General features: G+C 28.0%; 1 protein-coding gene and 1 non-coding gene across 2 annotated transcripts; both read right to left on the minus strand.

Annotated features, from left to right (window-relative positions):
• Positions 1–4,239: 4,239 nt before the first annotated feature.
• TRNAP-AGG (transfer RNA proline (anticodon AGG)) lies at positions 4,240–4,311 on the minus strand. The gene has a single exon. It is a non-coding gene; the product is annotated as a tRNA-Pro (tRNA).
• A 5,848-nt stretch (positions 4,312–10,159) lies between these two features.
• Positions 10,160–13,675, minus strand: LOC108462286 (8-hydroxygeraniol oxidoreductase-like). Its single transcript, XM_017762254.2, has 7 exons — positions 13,577–13,675; positions 12,735–12,877; positions 12,608–12,645; positions 11,511–11,913; positions 10,832–11,068; positions 10,591–10,749; positions 10,160–10,485 (listed from the first exon to the last, which is right to left on the minus strand). The coding sequence occupies exons 1-7, from the start codon at positions 13,611–13,613 to the stop codon at positions 10,375–10,377; spliced, it is 1,128 nt and encodes a 375-aa protein (XP_017617743.1). The 5' UTR covers positions 13,614–13,675; the 3' UTR covers positions 10,160–10,374.
• Positions 13,676–17,515: the final 3,840 nt, after the last annotated feature.

Here is a 17,515-nt window from a genome sequence, read left to right on the forward strand (position 1 = left end):
GAGTCACATGTCGAGGTATTTTCAAAATCTGTTTTCAAATTCATTTTCAAAAATCAACTCATATTGCGAGAAGTGAGTTGAGCCTTGGCTCACGTCTTGAGCTATTTTCAATTCTTTTTTTTCAAAAAATTCAACTCATATTGCGAGAGGTGAGTTGAGCTTTTAATTCTGCGAGAGTTGAGTTGAGTCTTTTAATTTCATTTTCAAAAATCAACTCATATTGCGAGAGGTGAGTTGAACCTCCAATCACATATCGAGGTATTTTCAAAATCGCTTTTCAAGTTAAGTTTCAAAAATCAACTCATATTGCGAGAGGTGAGTTGAGCCTTGGCTCACGCTACCGAGCTATTTTCAATTTCTTTTTTAATGTCTGCTTTTAGAGAGTCAATTCATATTGCGAAAAATGAGTTGAGCTCGGGATCACATGCCGAGTAGAGAATAAAGATTGAAGCTGATTGAAGGCGCCGATTCTGTCTCCTTAAAGTTGCAATGGAGTTGATCGAGGCATCGGATCTTGCCTTTCTGAGTCGCAGAAGAGAAGACCAAAACCTTATCTCACTTGAAGCGATAGAAGAGCATATTGAAGTTGTAGATCTTATCTTTCCGAGGTTACAGTGAAGCGGATTGAAGCCACAAATCTCATATCCTTGAAGTTACATTGGAGCAGTTGAAGCTACAAGGCATATCTCCGAATTTGCAATGGATTGAACCAAAGCTACAAGATGCGGTGGACTGAAAAGGGACTAACTAAACAAGAAGAGTTCCAAAGAAAGTTAAGACCTAGCAAGACCGGGCAAGTTTGGTCTTCCTTGAAAGTCTTTGCTCTATTATCGTTGCACGACAATGAGCAAAGAGGAGCAGCTGTAAAAGCCCAAATTGCCCGGGCCCGATTATATCAAAACCCAACCAAACCTCTAAACCCACTAAAACCCTTAACCCATGACCCATTTACATCTACCCAAACCCATTACAAAACCCAAATATTAAACCCAATTCAAAAGCCTATTAAGCCCCCCCCAAAAAAAACCTAACCCAAAAAAAAAAAGAAAAAAAGAAAAAACCTAACCCCCCAAAAAAAAACCAAGAAACCCTAGCCACCTAGCCACTTTCCCATTTGCCCCATTTTTCCTCCCATTTTTCATATCCATTGTCTACCACCACCACCTACAAAATAGAAAAAGAAATAATAGAAAATCATGTAAAAGATGGTTATAAAAAGCCATTCAAAATCATGTAAGGGGGGATTTTACAAAGATTGAAAAAAAAAAAAAAAATCCCTTCAAATTTTGAACACAAAAGAAACATCAATAAAAAGGTTACATCTTTTTCTTTTTTCCTCTTCTTTCGAATCTTTTTTCTTTTTTTTGTGTTGTTTTTTTCTTTCTTTATATATACATATATTGTTAAAAATTTTTATCTTTTCCGCCACTGTAGGCGGCATGTGTGATTTACGACGAGGCGACCGATGATCGACCGTGACCGCCCCCTTGGCCGGATTTCCTTTCCCCTCCCTTCTCTCTTCTTTCCCCTTTTTTTTAGGTATTTTATATATATTATGTATATATTTTTAATGCTATTAGTTATATATTTCTTATGTATATATTCCTAAATACTATTATATATACATATATATATATATATATATATATTTTAAATACCATATTGTGTATATATTACAAATTATTACTATTGCTAGTATTATTATAACTATTATTATATTAGTGTATATTTTATGTACATATGTATATATATATATTTGTACATATCATTATTTTATATTATTATTGTAAATTTTTTATGTATATATTTTTTATGTACGTTTCCTAATATTTTCTTTTATTGTAGATATTATTATTATTATTACATACTTTTATTATATGCATATATATATATATATGTATTTTATGTACATATTATTATTTTATATTATTATTACCAAATATATCATTTTCCTATTTTATTATTAGTACATGATTTGTTTTTATTTTGTAAATATCATTATTATTGTTATTCTAATATTTTAGTATTCCATGTTAATATTTTTCATTAATGATATCATTTTTTTAAGGTCCTTTATCTATTTTTAATTTCTCACTTTAGGAATATTTTTCTCATGTTTTAATTAATTTCAAAAATAAGGCAATGTACCGATTTAATATTAAGCCATCAATTTCATCGCTATGTTGGGTGAAATTAAATTGGCTTGTGTTAAAAAAGGACACCCTTTCTAAAAAAATCGAAAACTAAAATTCTCATTTTCAATCGGATCACGATTAAGTATTATATTGAACTCGTATTTTTGAAAATCAAGTTAACACATGTTTATGAGATACCAATTTTGGGCGTCGCGAGGGTGCTAATACCTTCCTCACAGTAATCGACTCGAACCCCAATTTTTCTCTGGACTTTCACGTAGACCTAAATTTGGCCTTCTTTTTGTTTTAAAATAATTTTATTAGGTGTCCGATCACACCTATAAAAAAGGATCGGTGGCGACTTCCTTTGTTAATAAAATCGAAAGTTGGTTTTCAAATGTTTAATAAATCGCCACAATTAGCGACCAAGCGAAACTAAATTTTTTTTACGTCGCTACAGTAAAATTAATAATAAAACAAGAGTTATACAATATCTAAAAAATAACAACAAAATAATAGTACTATAGTAGCAAAACAATTGCAAAACAATGAAAAAACAATAGCTTTTTTTTTTTGCAAATCCGGCTCAGCCAAAAAAAGCTTACTTGAGGCCTGGCAAGTATTTTTTTTTTCTGTCCAAACCTATTTTTCAGACCTATATTTTTACCCAAACCTGAAAGCCGAATTAAGCCAAGTCTAAATGTTACTATATTATTATATCTTAAGCTTATTTTAAAATCCAAATAAATATGAGAATCTGTTTCAATCACTTTAAAATTAAAACAAAATAAAAGAAGATCTATTTACGCTAATATAAAATTAAAATAATTCTGCACACTTTTATAATTTTTTATAATTAATATTTTAATAGTTTAATTATTAAATTTATTAATGTAATTGTAATTGTAAAATTTCAAATTCATGTAAGATTAAAATAATTAAAGCATAATTCTAAAAACAAAGTTTTAACACATCAACCTCCAAATAAGATTGAACCACAAATAATAAAATAAAATCCAAAACCCACATTCGATTATAACATAAAACAATTAAAACACACACACACACACACATATATATATATATATATATATATATATATATAATTCAACACATTAATTATTAAGAAAAAAGAAAAAAAAGGAAAAACATAAGCAAAATAAATTTACATATTAGCAAGTATCTAGGGATTCAATAATTGTAGTACTCCATTCTAAAACTTTGCTTTCATCAACCAAACAATAATAAACCCAAGTACTAAACATGAAAACTTAAAAGTTAAAACAAATTAACAATAAAATTATCAAAATTTTAGGGCTTAATTCATAAATTACCCGTCGGCTTTTTCATCTTAATATCTAAATTTTTATTATAAAAAATATACCTAAAAATAATTAAATACAACATAATTTAGAGACATTAAACCTGTTTCAATCTTATCAAATATATATATGTAGAAAATTTCAAATTAAATATATCAAGAAAATAATCAATCAATTTTGGTTATGGATTTGTCTAATCAATTAAGGGAAGAAATCAAAATTATGATGCAACAAAATCTATAGTACAAATATTCTCTTGTCTCCTCAAACAGTTAAAGATTAAAGAAAGGCTTAATTTTGTATATCAATATGTTGGTTGCCATTCAATGTGCAAAGCTATGACCCTATGAGCTTATGAACTTTGCTAAGATTCTCTTCTACACAATGCAGATTTGATTTAGGTAATTAATCAATTTTGCTATTGTTTAGAGTGAAGGGTCTCCCTTTTTAACATCTTGTTTTGCCCTTTCACATGGGAACAAATAGAATTAAACTCAAGGCTTATAATGATTGAATTTGAAGTTGGAATTTTAATATGGGTATTTTTTATTTTATTTATGATTTTTTGTAAAAAAAATTGGGGATAAATTTATTTAGACTTAGCTTCTTTTTTTTTTTTAATTTAGTTTTAAGATTAAAAGCTTTATGACAATATATTAAAAACAATGGGCTTTATATTATTTTATCCATTAAAAAAAAAGAAAGATGTGAAGCTGACCTGTTGTGGGCCTTTGTTGAGGAAAAAAAAAGGGCCACATAAAGAATTAAAAAGAATGAAAAATGGGGCATTCCGAGAATTGAACTCGGGACCTCTCGCACCCTAAGCGAGAATCATACCACTAGACCAAATGCCCTATTGTGACCTTTCCATATTTTTTTGTTATTTTTGTTAAATAAGGATAAATATCCAAATAGTATTTCGGGTTACCCGAGTATTGTAAAGTAGATTGTATTACCAAGAATAAAAAAATGGATGTTTAAATTTTGAATGTGATATTATTAAGAGGAGTATTACGAATTTTAGATATAAACAGTAAAACGGACATAAAATTTATTAAATAGATATAATATTTTCGGATGATTTGGGTTTTAGAAACTTTAAGTTGTTCTGTTTAGGATCAATTTTGGTTTCAAATTATTTCAGCTTCGAGCTGTTTTAGATTTAAGTCAGTTTCGTTAAAAGTACCGTGGAGGCTTTTATACTAGGAAGTATATTGTATTTTGCTCCCTTTACTCAAAAAATGCACAAATTAGCCCCTATACATTAGATCAAAAGTAAAATGGTTCTATTTGTTAAAAATTTCATCTATTTCCACTGTTTAAAACTAGCGTGGTTGACAGAATAACCATGTCACGTACACCTCATTTTTGGCGCATTGAGACCAGTTTTTAACAGTAGAAATGGATAAAATTTTTAATAAAAACACCAGTTTACTCTTCGATCTAATGTACATAAATTAATTTACTCATTTTTTGAGTAAATAAAGTAAAATACAATCTACTTCTTAATACAAAAACTTCTATAATATCTTTAATACCGACCTTGAATTCATATTAATTTAAATTTAAATTAAAACATATTTAAATTATTGGTATTTTATATTCAAGTTGAATTAAATCAAGTTAAACAAAAACTTTCACTCAATATGGGTAACTTAAGAAGATCCAAAAAAAGGTTAAAGAGACAAAGGCACAATCCTAACAGGAAGGGCCAAAATAAAAAAGAATGAAATAAAAGCCAATCTACTTTAAATTGGGGATCCCCTATAGCTATAAATTAGATATGCTAGCAATTTACCTACTGGAACTTACTAAATTCCAGACAGACACAAGAATAAAAAAATATTTTTGCATAGAAATAGGAGTAAAAATGTTATCATTACAAACTTTGTCTCATTACAAAGGTCAATGAGACATAATTACATATCCAGGTTTTAAGTGTTCTTGTCCTTTTTTCCCCTGAAGTGGTTTTCCACTGTTTATCTCTACTTTTCTTTCTTTTTTATGGCTATCAATGATAATAGGAAAAGGCTTTTACTATTTAACACTGTTACTTCTCCAGATAGCTGCTGAACATTCTCTTCAATGGTGTTGAATTGATTTTAGGCTGAATGTTTAAAATGATGTAAAAAGTTCGAGTTTGTTAAGTGATATAAATTTGTGTTTGAGTTTATACGTGGTGTGGTGTTATTTCATATCGATTAAATTTTTAATTGATTATAAATTTTGTATTATAAATTTGTTAAGAGAATTTTACAAACTATCTTACGTTAGCTCCTTTCAATTTGGTTGATATTATCTCGAATGAGGAGGTTTTGTCTTCTTATTCTGTCGAGAGGAGATGATGGTAAGTTATAGCGATAACATGTAATACCTTATATGTTATAAGGCATGAGTTCAAATCTCAAGAAGCAAAAATATGAGATTTCCTTGGCGGTTGTGTTGTTCTAGTTATATGAATAGGGGCATACATCAGGGAGGGGGTAGGGGTGGAGGCGGCGGCCTCGACCCCCTCAAAAAAAGGTAAAATTACCTTGTAACCTTTCAAAATATTAAAAATTACAAGTTAGTATAATAATAAATGCACTTTATTTCCTCCAAAAACTTATGATTCAACTTTAACTCCTTAAAAATAGTTTTCTAGCTTCACCCAATTGTGGACTTGTCACCATTGTCTCTTCAGATACCTTGTAATTGGTTGACAACATCAACCCGTTAAAGGATCCACCGACTCTCAACATACAATATTTCGTAGAATTCTCCTAACAAAATTACCCTCCTTTCAATAAAATTACAATTTGAATTTAGTAAATTTCCCAACTTAAAACTCTAATATAATTAAGTGTGAGTTTTGGATAGGTAGTGTGGTGCGTTTAGCTTATATTTTGTCTCATGTTGCAGTATCGATATAGTATCTAATCTCACCGCCACCCCTATTTATACACTAACCGTAAGTAAACGCACTACTCATCTAAATTCCCCTAAGCATTCAATCTAAAACTAAATAATTGGAGATGAAAGCATGCTAGAAATTTGGTCACGGATTGTATAATGTTGAAGCATGCAAACACATGTTTGATTTTTTGTTTTTTTCACACAGCAAACAAGTAAGGAAATTTGGGTTTTACAACTTTCACGTTGCAAAAAAAAAAAAAAAAAAGCAATAATTTTTGGACGTTTCTTTTATATGATTACAAAAATCAACAATTAACTTTCCCATGTACCAAAAAAAACCCAGCTGTTTTAATCAAACTTTAGGCAAGAAAGACAGAGAAGGGAGTAATTCATGTTACTGGATTCAGATACAATATCTTATATTGATTCCATATATATATATATACATAGATATGTCGGATATGATAATAACATAAGTCTATATTTATTAAATTTGATTAAAACTCGAAAATCTAATCTTGTCAATTCAAACCCAAATTTAATATAATTTAAATTGCTTTTTTATTCTCGCTGAGCTCACCCTTCAGTAGGATTTGTAAGATTCTTAGTACAATCGTATCATATGGTTGTGTTAACACCAATGAGAAAATTTCACCCCAAGAAATTAAAATTGAGATAGATGAACGCTCGATCAATAAATCACAACTTGAATTCTCTTATTAATATATTTTTATAATATTATTATATAGTACAAATAAATAAGTAAAAGCATATAAATTTCAAGGCAACTAATTGGGTATAAATAATTACCTCAAAAATAAAAACAAAAACAAGAATATTATACATATTATTATTTATTAATGAAATTTTAACATTTTAACCTAACATATTTTTAATAATTTTGCAAATATCAAATAGCTCAAAATTTTCATTACATACAATCATTTTCTATTCAAATTTCACTGCTATTACTACGATTGAATTCAAACATATAGAATCATATATCACTACTAATTTTAGGGTGAGTTTAGATGGGCGGTGCGTTTACTTGTGGTTAGTGTGAAAACAGCGATGACAGTGAAATTAGATACTATAGCGATACTATAGTGTGAGACAAAAAAAAATTAAACGCACCACACCACCCATTCAAACCCACCTTTAATCTCAGTGCTACCATAAAATTCCAGTAAATAATTTGTTACCACTATTTTTATTCTCGCCAAAACCAATTTCACTTTCCATTAATCTGATTAATAACTTAACTCGAATCAAATAAATTCTATATAAATCACCGAAAATCATACACAACTAAAACTAAAACTAAACCGATAATTATTTTTGAAAATTTGAAGAGGGTGGATAAATAGCACACAATCATATGGTTCCCCTCCATCAACTCAAGTCAACGTGAAACGCCAAGAAAAACCACACATCTCTTCTCTATAGCCTTGCTTTTTATATACATAATCCTAATATGTGATAAAAAGCATTGGATTCCCAGACACATTTAACAATCCTTACCATGTTTTTCAAACTAAGTCATGATTAAGAATCCCAATTTGTTCTCCATAAATACCCCCATGAACCAGCCCCCAAGTTGGAGCCAATTTTACAATATGAAGATCAAAGTTCAAGTCATGTTAGCCTATCTCCTCATTGCATTTCTACTTCTTCCATCCTCACAATCTCATTATTCCTCCATACCCATGCAAATTACAGGCAAGTTGTTCTTTTTCTTTTTCCACTTAAAATCTCTCTTTGGACAATCTTCTAATAACATTGTAATCTACATTAATTTACAGTTAACCATGATATGAAGACCAGACTTCCCAAACCAAACAGGTTCTTGTTAGCTGCTTGGGTAAGCTTCTCTTTTTCCCAACATCTATCTATCTATCTATATATACACAGACCAACTCATTTGGGTCCAGTGCTAAGGTGCTTGATGCTTCTTATGTAATGACTTGGGGTTATAATTCTTGCGGATGGGAAAACTGCATTGATTTAACTCCGAATTTAATCAACCTCCAATATAATTATCGAATACCGGAAAATCTCTTAGACCAATATTTGTGCGTGTGGGGATATAAGGTGGTTTAGAGCTTTGTTTGATTATGATGAAATGGCTGACATGGGATTATTGTTTGAATTTTGTTGTGAAAAATGAAGGAACATGGAACAAATGTGAAGGGTAACATGAAGAAGGTTCCATCAGCTCCAAATCCAAAAGGAAACCGGCATGTACCATCCAAGCCATGAATATATATATATATATATATATATATATGAAGTGGATTCAACTGTGTTATTGTTTCTCTCTGCTAAAACCTACTGCACGCATTTACTATTATATATATACACTATATTTTATGGTTCAAGTAGTTTGGGAAATTTGTGTGAAATCTTTTTTTCTTCTTCATTTGATGCATTTAATATGGGGTTTTAAATATGCTTTATTAATTTTTTGTCAGAGAGCTTCCTCAGATCTTTGTAGTTTTAATACGTGACAATGTTTGTTTGGATTGATTTGCAAAGAATTTGAATCTTGTGATTGGAAAAAATAATGTTGGAAAACTTTTGTTTTTCGTTTAAAGATTTATGTCGATTCAACTTTAAATTCAATCAAAATTCGATATAATTATTAAATATAATTAAAATTTTAGACTCAAAATTTCAAATTGAAAATCTAAACAAGGAATAAAATAAATTGGTTATGCAATCCGAACCGATCTTATTTTTACTAGACCTTGCAAATGAATAATTCATTGTGATGATAAATTTAATTTTTAATATTTAATTATTTTGTTAATTTATTTCTTATTCATTTTTGAGCTAAGTTTGGCCATTAATATTACAAAACGAGTCAAATGGCTTTCCTTTAACGAAAATAATGAGTAAAATATTAACTTTTAATGATATTGGCATGACAACTCGTATGACAATCTGTACATTCTTCATGCTAACATGACCTTACTTTTCTTATATGTTATATCAACAAGTAATTTAAAATTTATAAAAATATTCAAAAATAAAAAATTCAAAATTCAAAAAATAATTATAAAAAAGTTCAAAAACTAGCATGAATAACACATAAATTGCCATGCAGGTTGCAGTGTTAAAAAAATTAACGTTTTAGTCAGTATTTTTGTTAAAAAAATAAATTAACACTTTTTAAAGGTTGTTGGTCAAATTCGACTCTTTTAAAAATGTTTAGGGTCAAAATTTAAATAAAAGAGATCAAATTGACAAAAGATATAAACATGAAGGGACAAATTTATTATTATACCTTTAATTTATTATTCATTTAATTATTTTTAGAAAAAAGGGTGAATAAATATGAGTAATTTCAGCACATATAATTTCCATTTTCATTTTAAAATTACGGTTTCTTTATAAAAAAAGTTACATGTAGAAATACTATTTTCTAAAGATTTTAGCCCATACAAATAATTGGTAAAAGGACCTTTTAGTTTTTCTCAATTTTGATATTGAGTAAATTAATTCCTCTAAAAAAACTGGAACAAGTTAATCTTTATCAATTTTGAAAGTAAGCAATTAAAGACAATTAATCACAGCATTTTCCTCAATTCTACATAAATTTAACTTGCAATATTTTTTTGTAAATTTTGAAGCTAAATTTGTTGAATTTTTTAGAATCAAGATCAAATTAATAAAACATATAAACATCAATGGCTAAATTTGTTATTATACCAATCTAAATTATGCACAATTGACAAAACATGTTAACGCCGTGATTAATTATCCTTAATTACTCACTTTCAAAATTGATAGGTTAAATTACTCCAATTTTTTGAGAGGAGTTAATTTACTCAATTTTAAAATTAAGAGAGACTGAAGACAAACGACTTTATTAAACTATTAAACTCAAGGTCTTATGCCACAATACAAATACTTTTGCCACCAGGCGATCAAGTTATTAGCAAGTAAACATAGAAAAAGAAAGAAATAGCAATTTAAACATGGCGTTGCTTCATTTATGTGGTAAACATGAGTAAGAGGAGTCAAATGTTGATCAAAATCTTGACGCAATCTGGTTGCTTCAACAACTCAGAAACTTTGTTTGCGTCTTCCAGCTTAATCTCATGACTCTTAAGTTCATCAAGCTGGATTTCCTGTGCAGAACAAAAACAAAAAAGTTTAAAACATTTAAGGAATCCATCCTTCACAACATCAACCATTAGCCAATAAACTGATACGATGCACACAACAGAACTCACCCTGTTTTTACATTTTTCAAATATAATTGGAAGGTCGGTTTTGGGTTTGAGCCCTCCAAAAATTGACCCCTTCAATGTTCTTCCAAATAAAAGCTCTAAGATGTTTATGTTTACATTTGCCTCTTCTGGTACTCCTATTTGTATGATTTTTCCTGTTCCCTAACCATCGTATCATAATCCCCGATGTTAGTGTGTCTTTTTTCATGGTCGAAAAATAATGTAATGTAGGATAGTGATGTACCAGTTTTGTGGATAGAATGGCTTGATTGATGAGGGGTGGAACCCCTGTGCATTCTAAGCTATAATCAACGCCCATTCCACCTGTTAAATCCTTCACTAATTCGGCAATAGGTTTATCAGATTGCTCGGGATTTATGAAATCCGTCATTCCAAATGCTTGCCCCTTTGCTTCTTTCATTGGGTTCTTGTCTATGCCAATTACTTTAATAGCACCTTGACTTTTGGCTCCCTTGATGGCCTGCACATCAAATGCATGCATAAGACTATACATTCTACTAGGGGTCAAATTGTATTTTATTATTTTTATTCAAAACAGTAGGTAAATTAGTTCATGTAAGTTATATCAAATAATAAATTGGTCTTTATGTTAAGAAGTTAATCCATTTTTGTCGTTAAAACTAGTCCTTATATATCATCATGAGGTACACGTGGCATGCTATGTGTCACTGTTTGGTTATTTCGTCAGTCGTGCTAATTTTTACTAGTATGGATGAATTTTTTAATAGAAAAGACCAATTTGTTCTTTGATTTAATTACAGGGACTAATTTGTCCATTTTTCAATAAAGGAGACAAAATGTAATCTAACTCTTAGAATAGAGGCTTTCATGATGCTTTTACCTCGATGTATCAAATATTAACCCAAATTAACTAAAATAAAAAAGAAAAGGGTAGGAGGTACCCCCAAGCCAACAGGTCCAAGGCCAAAAACAGCAACAGATGAGGCATTTTGAAGCATGGGTTCCTTCCAAGCAGCCCCATATCCGGTTGAAAACCCACATGAAAGGAAGGTAACATCGGGAAGTGGAGTTTTTGGGTCAATCTTGAGAAGGAAGTTGAGGTTGATAACCATGTAGTGGCACCATGTTGAGCATGAAAATGCATGGTAGGCAGTTTGACCTCCGATGGTCATCCTTGAACTGCCATCCAGCATTAATCCATTGTAGCTTATTGGGTATTTTAAGCATAAATTGGTCTTTTCAGACATACAATTCTCACACGTTCTACACTCTGCTACATGGGTCGGAATCACAAGGTCCCCTTCTCTCAGTCCTGTCACTCCCTCTCCAATGCTCTCCACCACCCTGCAACAATTGTTTTTTTAATCATCATCATGGCATGCATCACATCATTTAGTGGACACTTTCATAAACCATAACTAAAAGGAAAATACAAAATAAGAAAGGGCAAATTACATTTAGGGTCACTAATTTATTAGTAAGTTTATATTTTTGGTCTAACTTAAAAAAGTTACAAAATGATTATTGAATTATTTAAAAGTTTTCATATAAGTCATTAAACCAGTCGAAAGTTTTTATTTAAGTCACAGGATTGTTATTTTTTTTCTAAAAGTCTGGCTAGCAAGCTTCAAGCGACAATTTGACGATCGGTACATTGGATTAGTATCCATCGACGAGTAGAAGAACATGCCTTAAATTCAAGTTAATCTGATGGTCAGTGTCGGAGATTAGAGAGGAAAAATGTTTAGGTTTTGGTTCGCAAATTCATGACGTTCAAATTTGTTTAATGAAAAAAATTGAATTATAAAAGAGAATGAAACGGAGAGCTTTCGACTGATGCAAATGGCGCAAACAGAGAAGGCCATACAACGGTAATTTAGACAACTTAGTGACCTAAATGAAAACTTTAGATATTTTAGTGACCATTTTTAACTTTTTGAAGTTGAATCGCTAAAACATAAATTTAATAAGAGTTTTGTGATTTTAATGTAGTTCACCCAAAAATAAATATGTATAGCATGTATGTAAAAAAACTTACCCCACACCTTCATGACCCATTACTCGAGGAAAAACAGGCTGAAAGGATTGAAAAAATATTAATTAATATCATGGGTATATCTACCAAGCTAAACAATAAGATTGAGAAGAAGGAGAAGAGTACTAACAATTGGGAATCCATTGGCAAACAATAAATCAGTGTGACAAACACTGGCATATAGCATTTTAACTCGAACTTCATATGATTTTGGTGGTTCTACTTGTATCTCTTCAACCTTCAATGGCTCCCCTTTTCCCCAACTTACAATGCCTGCCACATTAATAAATATTTTAAACTAATTAATCAAAATTCCAACCAATTTTTGGGTGCATTTGAAAACCCAACACACACATACACGATGTAGGATAGATATTATTTGTTGATAAGGGTATCTGCAAGGGAAAAGATAGGGAGACGGATATGGTGGTGTACTGGAACATCAGTTCACCTAGCATTAATGGAGAGCTGGTGGAGGTATATGCAAAACAAGAAGGTTGAGGACAATAAGGTGGCTGTGGATGCTTAAGGGTTGGTCTCTTTTTCAATGTGTTGAAGGGTATATATAGTGAAGGTTTCGTGCTTGGAGATACTATCATCATTGCGGTGTGTATGGGAGGATATACGTGATGAGACTTATTCTATCATTTTTTTCTGAGTGATAGTGTAGAGTCATTACGTTTCTAAAAGACATGTTAGTAGTAGAAGAGCGCGCGCACTGAAGAACAAGTGGCCTACTCACATAGACGGGTAACAAAACCTTTCTAAAGGGAGTGGTTAGTTTGTTTACATGGATGAAAGTTTGGAATCTATTTGGGGAGATCATGAGGTTGGATGGAAGCAGGTTTTCTAATACATTGATCATCTGGTGACTAGCCAAGCGTGAAGAGTGAAAGATTACTTGTAGAAATAATTAAATATGTGTGTTTTATAATTTTATTTGCAAAACAAGTAGAAATAATGGAGAGTTACCTTTGCATGTTATGACATGGGAATTTGTTGAGGACATGATGGGAAGCAAAGACTATGGACGAAAGCAGCTTAACAATGGAGATTAAGTATACCGTATACACAATATATATAATATATAAATATATAAAAGTACTAACTCTAAAATTGCAAATAATGATCCTTGGTAATTTTAAAATTAACAATTTAAACGGTAATTTCAAAATTCTTTTCCAATTTTCAATTATTAAACATTAACTATTACATAAATAAATTTTAAATTCAACTTTTAATTAAAATTAATTTTTTTTCAATTTTAAGATTATATATTAATTTCAAATAACTTAAAATTTTAATACAAAAGGTGAAACGAAATGTTGTATTAAATATTTTAGAAAGATTTAAATTAAAATTAATTAATCATTAACCTCACATTTTTTTGTTTTAATTCTATGTAACGTTTCGCATTTTTTTGTTTTCACATTTTAATTAAAATTAACTTCACATTTTCTTTCTATTTCTATTTAGCGTTTCACAGCTTTTTTTCTCCCAAGATTAGATTAAAATTAATATAATCATTAGCCTCAAAATTTTCGTGTTTTCCAATTTCGAAATATTAAATTATTTCAAATTAATATATAATCTTCACTTTTTTTTGCTTTTATTAATTAAAACTAATATAACATGTTTTTCCGTTTTCATATTTAACAAAAGGAGGCATAAAGGAATGGTAAATCGGCAAAAAACCGATTAATCTTGAAACCTCTGTTTAAGATTTAGGGTTTAAGGTTTAGAGTTTATGTACAAATTTTTTTCAAAATCAATATTTTTGTTAGTGGTGAATCCTGCAACTAAGTTTTAGGTGGCTTAATTAAAATTTAAAAAATTAAAGATTTAATGAAAAATTTTAGAACTTTTGGGAGTTTAACAAGAATTTCCAAAATTTTGAGGACCTAATTAAAATTTTAAAAATTATGAAGTGATTAATAATAATTTCTCAAAAGTTAGAAGGTATCTATATTGTTGTGTTATCATTTAAATTATATTTATATATGGTTTTCTTTGTAAAAATATTATATAAGTATGATTTATAATAATTATATTTATGATTAATTTAATGGTTTATGTATGTATATTGTTTATTCTTTGTTATTTATTATTTATTATATCTTTCTATAAGTAAACAAATTTTAGTCATTATTATTTATTGTTAAGTGTTTTAGTTAGTGAATAACTATCAATTAGATTATTATATTTGCATGTATCATTATTATACGTAAGTAGTACTATTTAAATTTATTAATAATTTTAAAAATTATTTTATATCTTTCTAACCAAATTATACTTTCAAAATATTTAATTTTAAAATATATTTAACTCTATATTTTGATATATATATATATTTTCCTATTAGAATTATAATTTAATTTTTAAATTACTCCTAAATGTTTTGATTTTATTTTTTTAAGATAAGTTCAAAGTTCAAAAGTGATTTTCAAAATTATCCATTTAACTATTTTTAAATTTAAAATTATAATATTTTGTTTTTAAATGTTAAAATTGATTATGCATTTTAAAAACTAATGAAAATGGTAACAATTAATTGATAAATCAATATAAATTAAAAATTAATCAAAATAATGAAAATAATATTATATAACGAAAAATAAATATTAGATTTAATTTATTGTTTTTAAGATTTTATTTTAATTTTATTTTAAATTTTAATTACTTATACATCTTTTTTAAAAAACTCATTTATTTAATTTTAATTACCATTAAATAAATAATTTTTATTAATATAAATATATATTTAATGAAATTTTAATAATTTACTTTTTACGCTTTGTATATTTTTACAACACAGAGAAAAAAAACTTTTCTATGACATATAAGTTTAGCATTTTAATTTATTTTTCTTTTAAGTATATATTTTTAAAGATAATATGAAACTTAATATAATTTTAAAACTTTAAATAAATAAAATATTAAATATTTTTAATTATATTAAATTAAAATTATTTCAAAATCATACCTCTTTCTTATATTTTGATTAAATAATAATTTTATTTCTATTTTCTTTTCTTATTATTAAGTTATATTTTAAATATTTGGTTATACTTAAATTAAGATTTAATAATATTCATAATGTCTTTTTATATTAAAATATGATAATAATAAATTATAAGATAATATTTTTATTTTAATTTAAAATATTTTAATTAACTAAAATTTGTGCATACATATTGAATAAATAAAATTAAACCATGCATGGTATGAGTAACAAGCTAGTTTGTTATAAATGAAGTAGCAATAGGATCTATGTTACTGGAATAAATGATTGTTAGATAGTATCTACCTTTTTCGAATAATTAATTATAAATAAATACTAAAATTTTAAATCCTAACTTCGAGACCCAACTTAAGAATTCAAGATATTAAATTTGAAAATTATTAATATTTATTTATAATAGTTACAATTAATGTTTAATTATGTTTAAATGAAATTATTAGTATTTATTTATAAGTCCTCCATATATTTTAACTTAATGATAATGTACCATATTATTATTCACTGATAATACATGAAATTTATATATTGATTGGTGCATCAAATATTATTCCATAAAAGTATATAAATAAAATAATTTCGTTGTTAACTACTCTACAAGCCGGTTGGATTAGTAAATTAAATATTATAATATTTTTAAATGTGAATTCAGAATACGATAAAAATTTATATGATAAAAATTTATATTTCCGTTAGTTTTAAATTTTTTAAACTCGTGTTTTATAAAAAAAATTAGTTCCTAAAACAATTTATAACAATAAAAATTTAAAACGTAAAATCAATAAATAATAAAATTGATATAATAATAAAAAGGCATTTATTGTATTACATGATTATCAATTAAAATAATTTTCCATCTCTCTCTAGTGTCATTGTTATTTGAATATAATTCGATATTATCTCTTGAAGGACCATTGTTTTAATGTTCCATTTTTTTGAGATAATTCTAACTTATTAATGATAACAATCTTTTTATTTTTACTGACAATTTTTTAGATGCAACTTGATTGAATATGATTAACTACGGATGTTACTTCTAGAACCAAACAAAAATTTTAATTGATATATAACTCTAATAGTTTTATATATTATCCTAAGAATTCTATTCAAATTAAAACTCAATAATTTTGTTTGATATAAAAATATGTAATGACCCAATTTTTAGTGGTGTTGAAATTTGCGATTTCGAGACCACATTTTCGTAATCGAGTCCGTAGATATTAAATAGAGATATTTAAAGAGATATTATATTGATATATTAAATTTTGATTAAGTAATTCAGCCGAAAATGTGGTTAATTAAGGCCTAGCCCTAGGGACTAAATTGTAAAAAATTAATCGCTATATATTTTTAATTAGGAAAATGCTTGGGGACTTAGATAGTAATTATCCAAAGGATAAAAATGATAAATAAATCAAATTAAAATATATAATAGTGGGATTTGATGATGGATCCATTAGATTAAGTTAATTGATGATTAAAGTTTAATTAATTAAGGTTAAGTTAACTAAACAAGTTTAATTACAATTAAACCATACTATATAAACCAAAATTAAGTGTAGATAAGTGACCCATCTTCTCCACTTCAGTTGTCCACTACTGTTGAACTTTAGAGAAAAGCTTGATGTAATGCCCCAATTTTCGGGAATCCTGTGAATGTTGGCATAGGTTTAATTATGTTAGTGGGCCTCTAGAAAGCCCAAACTTAAGATAGAACCCGACAATTTTAGTTAATTTTTGTTCCATAAGAAAAATGGGGTGAAATTATGAAATAGGACCTATGTGAAAATGTTTGAAAATGCTATAGGCTAAATTGAAGTGGCCAAATAAATAGGAGTGCAAAATAGGAGGATTTGCATGACAAACCTCTCATTTTACATGAAGTGGCCAGC

The sequence above is a fragment of the Gossypium arboreum genome, chromosome 10 (assembly GCF_025698485.1).
Source record: "Gossypium arboreum isolate Shixiya-1 chromosome 10, ASM2569848v2, whole genome shotgun sequence".
Classification (NCBI taxonomy): Eukaryota; Viridiplantae; Streptophyta; class Magnoliopsida; order Malvales; family Malvaceae; genus Gossypium; species Gossypium arboreum.

Excerpts from the sequence above, each read along its gene's own strand:
- LOC108462286 (XM_017762254.2), bottom strand. The coding sequence starts at position 13,613 with ATGTCCTCAACAAATTCCCATGTCATAACATGCAAAG. Across the intron at positions 12,646-12,734 it reads TTGCCAATGGATTCCCAATT|CCTGTTTTTCCTCGAGTAAT; the intron begins GTTAGTACTCTT and ends CAATCCTTTCAG. Across the intron at positions 11,069-11,510 it reads TTGGACCTGTTGGCTTGGGG|GCCATCAAGGGAGCCAAAAG; the intron begins GTACCTCCTACC and ends TTTGATGTGCAG.